The following is a 15,443-nucleotide window of genomic DNA, read 5'->3' on the forward strand; positions in this document are numbered from 1 at the left end:
CCAAAAATGTTTGTCTTGAAAAATTGAAACATTGGTGTACACAATTTGAATTGTCAGGGCAGTGATTGATCCCATAAATTTCATGGAAAGAATCTCTTTCTTTACCCATAGTAAAATCCCATTTTGAAAATAAGAAGTTTTACTCATTTTGAATTATGAAGGTAATGATTGATCCCAGAACTCTCATAGAAAGAATTTGATGGCGAGGACGCCAATGCATCAGCCTGGGACACGTCACCGCAGGCAGTCGGGGTCAACACAGACGTTACGGATCCAAAGATGAAGTCAACAGAAGTCAACCCACCTCGGTCAACAGGAGTCAACGAAGAAGTCAACACGCCACAACCGTCGTCCGCCACGTCACCACCCGCGCACGTCTCCACGCGCGTCATGACACGACGCCAAAGGCAGATCCACAACTGCCCTTTGGCGTGACGTGATGCACGTTTTCCCTTGCGTCTTATTTTCTAGTTATTTTCTCTTTCCTCCAAGGCCTATATAAGGTCATTTGTTTCAAGAACTCATTAGGCAATCATAATTCAAGAATTGAGTTTTCTTTCTAACTCTTCTTGGAGGATTGCCCTACCCCTCATCTTGCCCTAACCTTCCCCGTCGTCGCCGTCGTCGTCGTCATCACCGTCGTCGCCGCCGCCACCACCGCCGCCGCTGCCGCCGCCGTCGTCATCACCGCCGCGCGCAGCCGCGCGGTCACACGCCGCGACCGCACGCCACCGCGTGCCATCCCCGCGCGCCGCCGTGCGCCTCCGCCGCCCGCGCTGGCGCGCTGCGCGCCGTCGGCGGCGCCTCAAGCGCTCGCGCGCCGAGTGCGCTCGCGGCACTCCGCGCACTCCAGCGCAGCGCTCGCGCGCTGCGCGCGCTCGTCGTGCCCGACCCGCGTCCCGCTTCATAACGTCAACCAGGGCGGACAACGCCCGGGCGCCCGTTCGATATCACGCCGCCGTCGCCACGAGCAGAATTACCTGCAGCCTCTACACGCACTACGGTGCTGAGGTATACCTGAACCCTGTGGTGTCGACGTGTTCTCCGCTCAGTATTTTCTCGGGAAGTTTCCACCGCCGTCAGAATTAGACTTGGATTTCCTCTTCTTCTCTCCTTTTCTCGAGTGTTTCTTCGGCGTGAATTGAGGTATTGATTTGGTGCTTAGGCATCGTCGCGGTGGGGAAGACAGTACTCCGCCCTCGATAAGGGTCGGAGCTGCACCACCAGATTTCATCGGTTTTAAGTCCGAGAATCGACCGTGATTTCTGTGGATTGTTTTATCCCTTAACCCATTCCTACCCATAGCCTCGTCATCCGCCCTAAATCGTCCATCCCATAGTCTTCCTGAAAGTTTTAGTTTCTTTGTCAGGGCAGTGATTGATCCCATATCTTTCATGGAAAGAATCTATATCTCTACCCATAGTAAGATCTCATTTGATAGCATCCAAATCTTAGTCTTGAAAAATAAGAAGTTTTACTAATTTTGAATCATGAAGGTAATGATTGATCCCAGTACTCTCATGGGAAGAATTTAAATACCCGTCTTCCTAAAAGTTTTCTAATTTCTTTGTCAATTTGTCAAGCAGCAGCGATGGCGATGGCGCCGTCCGATTCGCTCACCGGCCGAGGAAGCAGCAGCACCGCAGCCGTCCAGGCCACCAACGACGACGCCACCGCCAGCAAACTGTTCGTCGATCTAGAACAAGAATCAGATCCCAGCATGACTTCATCTCGGTCGAAAAATCATTCTTTTTTGCTTGTTTTTGTGCAGCTCGTGCGTCAAGAAGGGTTACATGAAAGACGATTACGTTCACCTGTTCGTGAGAAGACCCGTCAGAAGGTCCCCCATCATCAATCGAGGTGATTCTTATACATTAATTGCTTGTTTAATGGCGGATTTTTTCAGTTGTTGATGTTGATCCGGCTGGCATAGTGTTGTTAAATTTCTGAAATGGAATGGATAGGTTACTTCGCTCGGTGGGCCACTCTTCGGAAGCTTCTCCTTGAGTTCCTTAGCATCGACTCTGGTTGCGCAAAGCAGGTTCTCTCTCTAGGAGCTGGGTTCGACACCACTTTTTTCCAATTGAAGGAGGAAGGAGCTGCGCCGGATTTGTACGTGGAATTGGACTTTAAAGAGGTCAGTAAATTGGATTTTTTGTCCAAATTTCGCGCAGGAGAACTAAAGTTTTGGGTGAAAACCAGGTAACTTCCAAGAAGGCTTCGTTGATTGATCACTGGAGTCAGTTGAGAGATAAAGTCGGACCCGAAGCATCAATTTCCACAGGTAGGCTCACCCAGGGAGAGTTTTTCTTATTGATTATGCTTAGAGCTAGTTCATATTCATTTGACCGCATTGTAGTTTAAACAACTCCGATAAAAAATTAGTGGTGAAGGTGCTGCTGTCTCTGACTAATAATATTTAATGGGCATTCTGATAACGACCTCACATGGGCTTAGAAGAGGAGAAGCATTGTGTCGATTCTGTTTAGAGGTTGCCGTTCCATTACAATGACAAGCATTTCCATGCCAATGACAATGGCAAAATAGTTATCATCATCCCAGTTGCAGATGAATGATGATGATCTTAATAAGTTTGTCGTCGCCAACCTAGCATAGGTGAATGGCGATGGCTCGTCATCATACTCATGTCATCCTCATTGACAGACCAATAATAAAAAATATTGCCATGTCATCGGCAGACCGGCAAGAGGGAAGCAGTGGCAGCAGCGGCAGTTGTGGCAGGGCCATCAGTGGCAACAAGAAGCTCTGTGGGTGACTGCGGTAATGGTGGTACGAGGCCGAGGGCCTCATGGCATCATGGTTTTCTCAAGCTGTATACAGAGGGAATGGGATGATCATGTACGGGTAGAGCACTAGGAGTCTGACCTGTACGTTTGGTCGTTACTGTTTCGACTGGCGACTGGCTTCATTCAATTATGTTTCAGAAGAAAACAATGGCTCTTAATAATGCAGATCGGAATCCACGTAAAAGATGGAACATAAAGCTTCTCTATTAAACTCTACTTGATTTTGTTATTTATTCCTTTTAATCTGAAATCCCCAAAATATCATATTTCAGTTTTATTTTCACCTTGACAATTGATTTACTTCTATGATTTATGGCACACTCAATATACTTTTGTGATGGATAAGTTTTATTTACATCTGACAGAAGTTTCAGATTTTGTCTCAATGTCTTCTGTGTTCTCTTCTCCCCACACAATCATGGGTATTGTAATAATTTTTATATAGTTTTGCCTGTTCCTTCGGTACATTCAGGTCCTTTGCTTTGTACTGCATAAATATTCCTCTGCGGTTTGATATAGTGTTTTACCTTATTATGATTCCTTCTGAATAAACTGTTTTGTTACTGCTGTTCATCTGTGTGGCAGATGTCCGCACATTTCTCTCCGACAACTTTGAACTTTATGTGGGTGTTGATCATATTTAAAATTTAAATTCTGGCTCTTGATTGAAGGATTGGTTCTTACCCTTAAATTTAATGAACAGCAAGAGGTGAAGTGATTGGCAAGCACTACAGCTTGTGCCCTGTGGATCTGCGGGACATCCAAAAGTTGGATGATGTCATTCGCTTGGCTGGGTTGGATCCAAGGTAGAAGAAATTTTGCTTTTTACTGAGGCTTGCTTCTCTAATTAGACTTCGAAAAATATGCTTCGGGCTTATGTCAACTATTTTCTCCTTTTTACAAGCCCTCCGGCTAGAACGCCTGGGTTTTTAGGAAACCATGTTTGCCATTTAAACTATAGAGTAGTATGAGATACAAGAAAACTGCTTCAAGTAAAAAATATGGTACAGTCGTTGAGAAAATTAGACCAAGAGACATTACACCACTGCTTGGCTATTTGAAAATTTTAGCACTATGAAAAGTTTTACCTGAGGAATGTGATTGTATCCAAATGCTTGTGTTTTTGAGATATTTTGAATCTTCAGCCTGTTTGTCATTTTAGAAACTGCCTGATGTCGTTGTCAGCTTGCCAACATTTATAATTGCAGAATGCGTTCTCATTTACCTGGATCCGGATTCAATCAATGCCATCGTTGACTGGGCTGCAAAAACATTCTCCAGTGCAATTTTTTTCCTTTATGAGCAGGTTCTCCTCTAACCCAGATTCTTTATGGATAAATTAAGTTGTTTTCGGATCATTTATCTTATTTCATGCTTAATTTAGATCCTCCCTGATGATGCCTTTGGAGAACAAATGATGAAGAACTTAGAGGTACACATTGCCGTGCCCTCCCGCCAAAAGGAAACTTTGATTTTACCTTAGTTTATAAGCTGCGATTCTGTTGTTCTTATTCTGGTTCTTCCGCTGCATTTTACTGTGATCTGTTTGGCAAGAAAACCTTTGTTCTGTCTATTTTTTTGTTGACTAGATGAAGTCCACATCTGAGCTGCTCCATGAGGTGAGGCCCACTTCTCTCCATCTGTCCTCACCCATTTCCTCTCTTTTATTGAAAGCATGACACTATGGCATTTAGAACATATTTACATTTTATAATGAACCTACTATTGATGCCGGGCATCATCATCCTACCCATCCAATCATGCTGCCTGCAGTGTATCATCAACCTGCCATATTTTGTCCAGCTATCATGACATCCAGGTTTTATTTTCCATCAGAGTCCATGATCAACTAGCCAGAACAAAAAGGAATGGAGTCTATTGCTGATTTTTTTTGAAAGAAGAGTCTATTGCTGATGACTCTAAAACTATGGTGTCCCTCACTCCATCTCCTTCTATAGGTGATCTACTGACAGCTTCTCCTTATCCATACTAGAGGCTAGGAGAATATTCATTGTGGATGGCTAGAGGCTATCTATCTTACAAGGCATGGCAAACCTCAGTTCATCACAGATGATCACTTAACCAATCCCACAGGACCCAAGCGTGAATTTAGGGAAATACTATCTTATTTTCTTCAAAAAAATGTTATGCTTCTTATGGATCTTAATGGAACTGTGATGAGGACTTTACGAAGACATATCATAGAAGGCATAAGAGAAGGGAGACCTCACGTGCCGACCGGTAAAGACATGTGTGAAGGTCGTAATAAAAATGGCAGGAATCAAGAACAGTATAAACAAAGACCCTGCTGAGATCAGGAGGTAGTTTTTGAAGCTCATATCGCTCGGGTGAGAAGGCAGGCTGGAGATCCTCCTGACCAGAGGAGCAAGAGCCAATCCGGCCTTGTTCTGGGCTACTAGTTCCTGTTTTCCTTCCCTCTTATCTTCCACCTCCGTTCTGGTCTTGTTCCCTTATTTTTCCACCCGCGTACAATTGATCCAGGGGGATCATGTTGTTGTTATTGTTCTCCCCAGAACGTTTGTTTCTTTTTCTTGAGAATTCTTGGGTTTTTCTATCATTTACATTGGTGGGATCTTATCAAACTGCAAGTGCATAATTTGGTCTCCCATATGCACACCTAAGCAGTTATGGGATCACCTAGAGGGTTCGGATTCTTTCTATGTCTCGAGGAGAACTGAGTTTGACTCTCTATTTTATAATGTAAATGGAGCATGCTTAATTCTCCACGTTGTCCCATCATGGAAAATGTTTAGGCGATGGAGAAGCAGTGGAACCAAGTGATTGGCCTGAGTTTTCTTCAAGGGCATCATTACCTTTGTTGTCTCATCGTTTCCCACACCATTACTGAGCTCTAGCTCCTCTACTGGTAGTGTGCTGTGGGTTTGTGGCCATGGAGATTATTCCTGTGGAGGTTGTGGTTTGAGACGTTGAGATTGGTCTTGTCTAAAGATCGAGTATCCATGTCGTGCTTGCAAGGGTTTCACCTATTCAAGGGACCTGTTATGACAGTCGTGGATATGCTCTTCAACCCCTTTTTTCCGAGTAGCATTGATGTGGAGCCTCATTCAATATAGCACTGGGGTGCGACTTTAGGAGCATATTAAATATTCAGATTCATCTGAATGTTAAGAAGTCAATGAACATTCCTACAGTTACTTCTTCTGAACCCCTTTTTTTCTGATAACTTCCTACAGTTACCTCTTCTGATTCATCTGAATGTTCATTGACTTCTTAACATTCAGATGAATCTGAATATTTAATATGCTCCTAAAGTCGTACCCAGTGCTATATTGAATGAGCTCCACATCAATGCTACTCAGAAAAAAGGGCCTTTTGGGACAGAAAACAAATCTACATTTCAATGTAATACAGCCCTTTCTTTTTTTCTGGGAAAGAATGAAAAGGCCATCAGGACAAACCAATAAAAGATACAGAGGAAAGCAAAGTGCCAATGGTGCACGAAGCGCATACAAAATGCATGGGGAAAAAGTGTGGAGGTTCTGCAGAGATCTCTTTCTGACAGATTCATAGCATTCTTCAGTCTTGTCTGGCCCAGAAGACACCCCAGCAAGTGACTGCATTGATCACATCCTTGACCCAGTCAGGACCTACTAGTGCCGCACACCCCAGCATTCTGCTGATGCTTCTGCGTTATCCAACATGTCCACTTGGACTTTTGATTTTTCATCTCCACATTACATCTCAGTTACAATTGGTATTTTTACAAGATATCTTCGTCTGGACCTTCCTTGCATTATTCTTGCAAACAGTTCGTAGTCATCTCCGATTATTCTGGGAATTATAACCCCTTTTGCTGCTTTGGATTTGTCACTTTCTTATGAACCTGGTGTCCTTGCTGTCTCTGCCTATGCCTCTTCATTCTGATAGGCAGGCTACTCTTCGCAAAGTTAAATTCCTTTCCATTTAGTGCTCCTCTGTAGTCTCTTCAGAGAATCAGCATGCAGATCTCTGAAGCTAGGCTCTCCCTGGCTCTCGCATGGAGTCATTTTGCATTAAGTTTGACGCATATTCTCTGTATGCTCCAGCTTTGTAAGATCGTCGCCAAGATGAGGGAGAGGAAAGGACTTGGCATAATGGTTGTCAGCAGGGAAGACAGGTGACGGAGTCAACCTCGCCCAGAAGTGAACAATTGGCAGGACTAATAACTTAGAGGCACATTAATATTTTCCTGCCTCCAACATGGAGGGTTAGATCTATTAAAAGGGAGAACTAACTTAGAGGGAAACTACTTAAATCCTCCTAGTGGCTGAAAAGACAAAATAACCGTAGATACGATGTGGGAAATAAATCATGTATTATATGTCAACGGCCTTAGTGTATTTTTCAGGACTAATATTTGGTTCTACTTTTCATTCCAGAGTCGAGGATGTCCTCTGCTTGGTATACATGCCACGCCAACCCTAAAAGCCAAAGAAAACTTGTTCATTGACCACGGTTGGCAGGTATGCTTGTTTTTATCGTTCCTCTTTTTTACTTTTTGGCATGTCTTCTTTTTCAGAGCAAAGGGTTCTTTTTGTTTCTTTTAGGAGTTTTTTAGGTTCAATTTTCTTGTAAGAGATGTCAGGATTTTAGAAACACGCTTTAAAATATTTTATAAAAAAAAGTTCTTATAAAAATGTGCAGACCCATTTCTTTAATGCATTGACTTTGAGGAATCTGATGAGATCAATATTCTGTACCCCACTGATATCTCCTTTTTTAATTCATTCAAGAGAGTTGTAGCTTGGGACATGCAGAAAGTTTACAGTGAGTTTATAGAAGCCCAGGAACGGCGAAGGTAATCTTTTTTTAAGTGACATTGGTCTGCGAATAAGCTCTTCCAAGAAAATAAAACTCGGGCATTTTAATCCTGCAGGATTGAGCGGCTTGAACTATTCGACGAGTTTGAAGAGTGGCACATGATGCAGGCAAGTCGATCAGTGCTCTGCATTCTTGCTAAAGCAAGCTGATCCGAATTCTGTTCAATTTCACACTTTATTTTTTCATCTAGTACATTCTTTTCCTTTTTCATCTAGTACTTGTTACTGTGCATGAATACCTCTTGCTGCAAGAATGCCATTAGGCTTCCTGTGAAAAAACTATCATTTGTAAAAAGGGCTATACATAGAATGTAAACGTGTATTTATCATCTCATGTACGTCCATTTGACCCAAATGGAGACCGATTTATTTTTTTTGTAACCTTGTAATTTTTACATTCGATGATATTAGACTTTATTCTCAAGTATCGTTGAGACTGCGAAGACTTTCAAATTTTGTTTCTATGCATTACAGAAGGAAAATAGAGTCATAGGAAACACAAACCCCCCCTATATTTCGATAAGGCAATTATCTTTTTTTTATAAGAAAGGTAAGGCAATAATCTAGGACAAATGAGCAGAATGAAACCAGGACCTATAACCGAAAGATATTGGACAGAATCACACCAAAGTGCTCTGGTGCCATGTAAATTTCGGATAAGATATATAGAAGACTGGGCACGCGAAGGCTTTCTTCCCATGCTTGAGAAGTGATTTTGAATGGGTATCTTTTCTGGGATATGATTTATATATTATATTGGCAACGGATACTATGATCAGGAAATTCAGAACAAAGAGGTGAGCAGCTGACTTACGAAGAGGAAATGGACATTGCCCTCTGGTCAATGATTTTTTTTTTTGAAGAAAAACCCTTAGATCAATGATATGGTTCTCAAATATTTTGGACGCCAAAATATTAACTGCAATAAGTTTCTCGCTAGGGTAACATGCCGCTACAAACATAGTTGGGAACAAGAGTTAATCTAGTATTTGGCTCGATACATATGGCTCCATTGGATAATCTATCTAGAATTAGAGATAAACTGAATCCGCTAACTACTATGTCTCATTTATCCCATAAATGGGCAATCATTTTTTTCCCAATTGAAAATGGTACTTTTAGTAAGCAAGACCATTTTAAAGATGTCGGCAAAGAATACTTGATTCTGATTCCTAAATTGATCTCCATTATTTCAACCATGTAACTTATTTTCTCGACTTTTGATGTCCTGTAAACCATTTATTATTTATTTCATTGACCTGACTCCTCTCCATACTTGAATGTCCAGGAGCACTACTGCGTGACCCAAGCTATAAACGATGCCAAGGTTTGTGAACATCGTTGCTGGCAATACCATTGAATTTTCCGATAAATATAAAGAAATAAAGAGATGACTGTGCCTGGACAACTAAGATAAATTTCCGATAAATAAATAGGATAATTATGATCTCCAAATATTGTTTCATTCTTCTAGCTGACTCCATTTTGCTGGACTTCAGGGAATCTTCCAAGGCTTTGGATTTCTGAAGGAGTGAAGAAAATTCCTCGCTGCCAGCATTCCCTGATTGCAGGAAGTCTGGTTGCTTTCTATGATATCTATTTCTTCCCTAATCCCTCTTGTTATGCTTTAATCCCTACTTTGAGGTGACCTTTTAACTTTTCCAAGGAAAATATTTATAATAGAGAGATAAACCCTGCAGGATTTATCTGTGCCAGAGTTCACACTCCACTTCATGCAAAAAAAATAATGAGAAGGACAGAAAAATAGCATTTCTGGATTAATAAGCCTACCCCAGTTGCTTGCAAAGGGCAGACTAGAGTACAAGGGTATACAAAATACAGATGGATACATTCTGTTATGGGCCATTAGCATCTTCTCTCTCTTTAAAGAGCAGAAGGTTAGAGAGGCAGTGGGTAAAAAAAATACAGCAACATCAAAGGGAAGGCTGAAGAAAAGAATAAGTCAAGAGGGAAGAAAACCCAGATGAGCATCTTCATACAGAGATGCAACTATTCAAAGCCCCTGAAGCATACAAAGATAGAGTCACAGAAGACGTTACAAACAGAAAGGAGACGAGGGCACTTCATTGGGGCCGATGAAAGCCGTCCATAGTCTCTATTAAACCTGTCTTGGCAGAAGACTTGTTCTAAATTTTTGAGCGAAAGCTGAAAGAAAGATAATGCCGGCAGGGGAAGAACATGAGACTGCATGGCACTTCGTCTTCGGCTGCCTCTCAGAGCTGTGCATCAATCCAAGAAAAGGTGAGATTAAATCAGATGACATGATCATAAAGAGCCTATTTTAGAAATAGAAATAAAATAGCCACGGAAAGCACAGGAAAGGTGGGTAGAAGATCGTTGTTTAAGGAAAGAAGAGAAGTTATTTTGGATTACAAGAAGGGGCTGTTTTCGCAGGAAATAATCCTTCATCAAAAGAGTGAATTCCAAGCAGATATCATTTGGAACCAAGAATGATAGTGTAACTGATAACATGTAGTTTATAAACAAACAAAATCAAACAGACCGTTGCTCACGCCATTTATTCTACTATTTCAAGTGAAAAAAGACTATCGTTCACCTGATCTAACAATGTACGAGAATAGTACGAACTACATCCCAAGGCAAACCCATAGAAATACTTCATTATCAAATATAAATAGACACCCATGGAAATACATCTCAATCACATGGGCAAAACAATCACTTGGAATCCAAGAAAAGCATCCGTATACTATATCTGGTCATTTTCACGCATAGAAGACAATCTATAGACATTAGAAGGCATATTCAACAATATCAATGTTAAAGGGAAAGATGAATCGGGCACCAAGACTTACTTCATCAAACTAACACCTTCAGCCAATGCCAGTCTGTTAAACGTCAGTTAGAGGGCAATGAAGTGAACACAGATGCTTAAACATGAACTTAAACATGAACTAATCCGGCCTCGGATAGCAAGTCTTCACCGAGGAGAAGCCCGCCGCCTCTTGGAATGATCACGCTCTCTTGACCTGCTCCTCGTCTTGGCCGATCTACTTCTCTCATAATCATCATCCCTGGGCCTATGATCTCCATGCCTGTCCCTGTCCTCTCTGTGCCTATCTCTCTCTCTGTCTCTTTCTCTCTCTCTATCCTTGTCCCTCTCCCTCTCCCTCTCCCTCTCCCTCTCCCTCTCCCTCTCCCTCTCTCTCTCTCTTTCCCTGTCACGGTCCCTGTCTCTCTCCCTCTCATCATGGTGCCTCCTCTCAGCCCACTCACTCCCACCACCCTCTTCCTTCTCCCTCTCATCTCTATGTCTTCTGTCCTTGGCATGGGTGACTTCTCCATACTGCTGATCAGACATGGCTTCCTCGCCATAGCTGGACTGCTCCTCTGCACCCCAAGAAGCAGCACTAGGATCAGGCCACATCCCCACTCCACCAGGAGCCATTCCTCTCCCAAAGAAGGCAGGATTCACATGGGGAGCCACAACGGGTGGAAAAGAAGGCAGCATTCCAGGGAACGGAGCTCCACCAGGGCCACCAGGGAACCCTGCATAAGCCCCAGCCATCCGGCCCATTGCCGCCCCGTAACCGCCCGTCGGATCGAAGCCCTGCCCGAGCATCGCCCCGGGGTGGAGCACCGGCGGCGGCGGCGGCGCGACGAGCCCGCCGTTGCCCATAATTCCCCTTCCTCCTGCTGCCCCCATCCTGTTCCTCATCCCCCCCACCTGCCCCCTCCCTCCCAGCCCCGCCCCTCGGCCCCACCCGCCGCCGCCCGCCCCGCCGCCGACCACCGCGGCCGCCCCGCCACCTCGTCCCGGCGCAACCCCCCCGCCCGGCCTCCCCCTCCCGGCCTGCGCCGCCGCCGTCGCCGCCTGCACCTGCGACAAAGCCTGGGTCTTGCTCACTTGCGCCTCGCCCATCCGCCGGACCGTGTTCGGCGAGGCGAAGGCCACCACGCACGGCCTGCCGTTGAACAGATGCCCGTTCATCCCCTCCTTGCAGGCCGCCGCCGCCGCGCCGTCGAAGAACTCCACCTGGCAGTAGCCCTTGGACTTGCCGCTGGCCCTCTCGTCGTAGAATTTGATCTCCTTCACCTGCCCGTACTTGCAGAGCTCGGATTCGAGGTCGGCGTCGGTGGTCCACCAGTGGAGATCGCCGACGAAGAGGACGGTGCCGCCGAGGGGAGCGCCGCCGTTGACGGCGGGGAAGGCGGGCGGGGGGAATTGGGCGGGGATGGGCAAAGGGCGGAGCGGGGGCGGCGGTCGAGGGGCGGCGGCCGCCTCGCCTGGGAAGCCTGGCTCGGGGTATAGTCTGGGACCGTCGGAATTGGGGTCGATCCCGGGGATCGGAGCGGGCGGCAGCGAGGGCGGCGGCGGAAGCAGAGGGGGCGGCTGGATCGGCTGTCTCTGCAGCGGCGGCGGCGGCGGCGGGGGCAGCAAATCGGGCTTCTTCTCGTCTTCCTCCCCGCCGCGGAGCGTCTGGAGGAAGTTTTCTCCCACGTTCACGTCGTTGTAGAGGTCGTCGTAGTCTTCGTCTTCCTCCCCGAGATACGGATCCTCGTCTTGCACGGCGGAGATCGCTTCGTTCGGGTGGAAGAGCTCCGCCGCGCCGCCGTAGCCTCCGCCCCCGCCGCCGCCGCCGCCGCCATCGCCGCCGCCGCCGGCGTCTTCCTCCATGGCCGATCGCCGATCGCCGATCTCCCCCCAACCTCAGCTCAGAAGAAAACCCTAGCCAGTGAGCCCTTCCTCTGCTCCTCTCTCTATCTATCTCTATCTATCTCCTAGAGAGAGAATCAGCGGAGAGCGAGAGATAGATATAGTCTTGGAGAGAGACATCGATCGGGAATCCTGACCGTCCGATCTTTTTTACGGAACGGACGGTCCGGATGTATAGATAGGGGGGGATATCTTGATCGCTCGATTCTTTTTCACCGGTAACGGACGGTCTAGATTTTATTCGCTCTTGGATTGGGACGGTCGGTGCGGCTCTGTCGTCTTAATCCTGGTCGTTCGATCGTTTTCTTTGGTAATGGACGGTCCAGATTTTATTATCTCTTTCTTTCTTTCTTTCTTTCTTTATTATCTCGTTCGATCGTTCTGATCCTAGAGAGAGAAATAAAGAGAGACACGGACAGATTGCTGGATAGAGAGAGACATGGGTTTGTCTTGTTCCTAGTGAGAGAAAGATATGCGATAGGGATAAAAGTAGAGAGAGAGAGATGCATCTTCGTAATCAATCGTTTACTTGGAGAACGGACGGTGGAGATTCTGTCCGATGTAAGTTGACTTTTTTTATCGTGGAGATGGAGAGAGAGATAGATCTATCGTCTTAATGGAAGCTTGAGAAATCCTGATCGCCCGATCATTTTCTTGGATAACGGACGGCTCGGATTGAATTCTATCGTTGCTTGATCTACAAAATAATAGACTAATTTTGGGTAAGTTGGGTCCCGCCCCAGAGATTAGAGAGATATGTAATTTCCATGTAAAATATAACGGTCGTGCCTTTTTTTCTCAGTTGTACTGTATTTATTTCCGAATTAAATTTTGGATCCATCTTTAATCTAGAAGCCATCAAAATATTATTTACAATTATACTTGATTATTTGGTATCGATCAGATTGATTTTATTTATCCAGTTCAATATGGGATCTACCTATAAGCCCTAAGAAACCTTTCATGGATAGGAATCAAAGTATAATTTAGAATTATAATGGATTATTTGCTACCAATCAGATTGATTTTATTAACCCAGTTCAATATGGGATCTACCTGTAGGCTCTATAAACCTTTCATGGACAGGCATTAAAGTATAATATATAATTATAGTGGATTATTCGGTACCAGTCAAATTAATTTTATTTATCCAGTTCAATATGGGATTTACCTATAATTTATAGAAACCTTTCATGGGCAGGCATCAATGTGTAATTTAGAAGATAGTGTGTTATTAGGTGCCAAACAGTTTGATTTAATTAATCCAATTCAACATTGGATCCCACCTTTGATTTATGGAAGCCTTCCACAGACAGGAATCAAAATGTAATTTGGAACATAGTAGGTTATTTGATACTAATCAGTTTGTTTTTTTAATCCAAATCAACTTGGATCCACCATTAATTTCTAGAAGCTTTTCATGGACAGGCGTCAAAAGTATAATTTAAAACTACAATGGGTTATTTAGTAAGAAAAAGTTTGATTTTATGTATCCAATTTAATGTGAGATCCACCTCTAGTCTCTAGAAGCATTTCATGGGCAGGCATCACAGTGTAATTTAGCATTACAGTGGATTATCTGGTAGCAATCAGATTGATTTTATTCATCCAATTCAGTTTGGGATCTACCTCTATTTGAGAATCCTTTGCAATATAAGATTTGCAAATTTGGGAAAAAACCTCCCATCCTGTAGTTTTTGCACGATTGACTTAAATGAGCCAGATAAGTGTTAGCATATAATATTCCATGTCTAATTTTAAGCATAGGTTCCCTTGGTTCTCTTGGTTACCTTGCACCCAGGTTTTCTACTCATGCTTTTGAAGTAAATTATTCTAACAATCTACCACTTAATGTCTATTATAAAATTACTGATAAAAAACACGAGTTATGAATGTTAATCAATAAAATAATCAAATCAGCTTAATCAAAAAATTCAGTAAAACTTTTACTCGATTAGTCTGAATAAAACATAGGTATACTGAAAGTAATCACTGATCTAAAAAAAGGAACTATGTTCAATATTTTTTGTATTGTTTTAAGAATTGATAGAAATCATGTATTTTGTACAAAATAGCTGATATAAGCGAGATATATGTGTATGTGCAGGGCATCAAAACAAAATGGAGAAGAATGAGTAATAAAAAATCAAGACTTCGACAATATTTGAGAACTCAAAAATTAGGGTGTTCTCAAGGATTAAGAATAAAAAGACCGATGATAAAAAATTTGTGGTAATAAATTAACCCAATAAGGAGGGATAAGATAGAATCAATAAAATTAGTTATTTCAAAGGTAATGGAATTCATTCTACCAAATAAAGTATTTAATTCGATATTTTAAAATTTGGATGATAAAAAGGTTAACAAATTCTAGGAACCTAATCCTTGACCTCTATAATCATGGGGCGGAATAAGTCAACAAATTTGACAATTTTAAGTCAATAATCACGGTTCGATTTCAGAGGGCCAAGAAGCCACACCTTTATCGAAACATTTCGGACCCATAAGTTATGGATTACCTAGACAAATAAAGGGGGCTAAACTACGGGATTCAGGTGAGGTATGCTTGTGATGGGATATTTATAATTTTTTTATGAAGAATCAGATATCAAGGTCATGTATAGCAGAATATACTCCAAAATTTACGCTGTCCATTAATTTTTCAAACGCCCATATTAAGCTCAACAAAAACAAAACATTTTAAGACAACAATTATGTCCATCTAAAACTTAAAGTTCCATAGTGGTTCCTTGTTTGTTAATAGATGGCTACTATGCAGCCAATTTGTTATAATATATTGTTCTAGTTGGAGATGATTGGGATTCAAGACAAGAAACATATTATATTCGGTTGATTATATTATATTATAGGTTTACTTATTACATGTAGGGTTCACCTAACTGATATCCGTCCGTCATCCAGTATCGGACAACCAATATCCGATATCCCGGAAAAATGGGATGGTGCCAGATATCGGATATTGGATATCGGACGATATCCGTCTCTGAGGGGTAGACTGATATCGGTACCAGATACCGTAGGTAGAGGGACGCGACGGATACCGGGTGCCGGATATCGGTTTTCGATATCCGGATA

At 43.3% G+C, this 15,443-nt stretch overlaps 2 protein-coding genes across 3 annotated transcripts; one reads left to right on the top strand and one right to left on the bottom strand.

The window, feature by feature from the left end:
* Positions 1 to 1,549: 1,549 nt before the first annotated feature.
* On the top strand, positions 1,550 to 9,352 carry SBI1 (Leucine carboxyl methyltransferase). Of its 2 annotated transcripts, XM_078575647.1 has the most exons (12): positions 1,550 to 1,686; positions 1,772 to 1,860; positions 1,965 to 2,137; positions 2,203 to 2,284; positions 3,511 to 3,613; positions 3,993 to 4,113; positions 4,192 to 4,239; positions 7,208 to 7,291; positions 7,562 to 7,626; positions 7,705 to 7,756; positions 8,937 to 8,975; positions 9,148 to 9,352. In XM_078575647.1, the coding sequence occupies exons 1-12, from the start codon at positions 1,592 to 1,594 to the stop codon at positions 9,181 to 9,183; spliced, it is 987 nt and encodes a 328-aa protein (XP_078431773.1). In that variant the 5' UTR covers positions 1,550 to 1,591; the 3' UTR covers positions 9,184 to 9,352. The 2 variants fall into 2 exon arrangements, 1 of the variants encoding a protein (XP_078431773.1); XR_013581539.1 differs by lacking the exons at positions 8,937 to 8,975; positions 9,148 to 9,352 and adding an exon at positions 6,875 to 6,945 and having other exon boundaries at positions 7,705 to 7,857.
* Positions 9,353 to 9,619: 267 nt separating this feature from the next.
* Positions 9,620 to 12,412, bottom strand: LOC144703464 (RNA-binding (RRM/RBD/RNP motifs) family protein). Its single transcript, XM_078575635.1, has 2 exons — positions 10,486 to 12,412; positions 9,620 to 9,888 (listed from the first exon to the last, which is right to left on the bottom strand). The coding sequence occupies exon 1, from the start codon at positions 12,306 to 12,308 to the stop codon at positions 10,611 to 10,613; it is 1,698 nt and encodes a 565-aa protein (XP_078431761.1). The 5' UTR covers positions 12,309 to 12,412; the 3' UTR covers positions 9,620 to 9,888; positions 10,486 to 10,610.
* Between the last annotated feature and the right edge of the window lie 3,031 nt (positions 12,413 to 15,443).

The sequence above is a fragment of the Wolffia australiana genome, chromosome 1 (assembly GCF_029677425.1).
Source record: "Wolffia australiana isolate 7733 chromosome 1, ASM2967742v1".
In the NCBI taxonomy this organism is placed as follows: Eukaryota; Viridiplantae; Streptophyta; class Magnoliopsida; order Alismatales; family Araceae; genus Wolffia; species Wolffia australiana.

What these genes read in the sequence shown, in the direction of transcription:
- SBI1 (XM_078575647.1), top strand. Translation starts at nt 1,592, where the DNA reads ATGGCGATGGCGCCGTCCGATTCGCTCACCGGCCGAGGAAGCAGCAGC. An exon ending in GTCCCCCATCATCAATCGAG is followed by an intron (nt 1,861 to 1,964) that starts GTGATTCTTATA and finishes TGGAATGGATAG; the next exon opens with GTTACTTCGCTCGGTGGGCC. An exon ending in TTGGCTGGGTTGGATCCAAG is followed by an intron (nt 3,614 to 3,992) that starts GTAGAAGAAATT and finishes TGTCGTTGTCAG; the next exon opens with CTTGCCAACATTTATAATTG.
- LOC144703464 (XM_078575635.1), bottom strand. Translation starts at nt 12,308, where the DNA reads ATGGAGGAAGACGCCGGCGGCGGCGGCGATGGCGGCGGCGGCGGCGGC.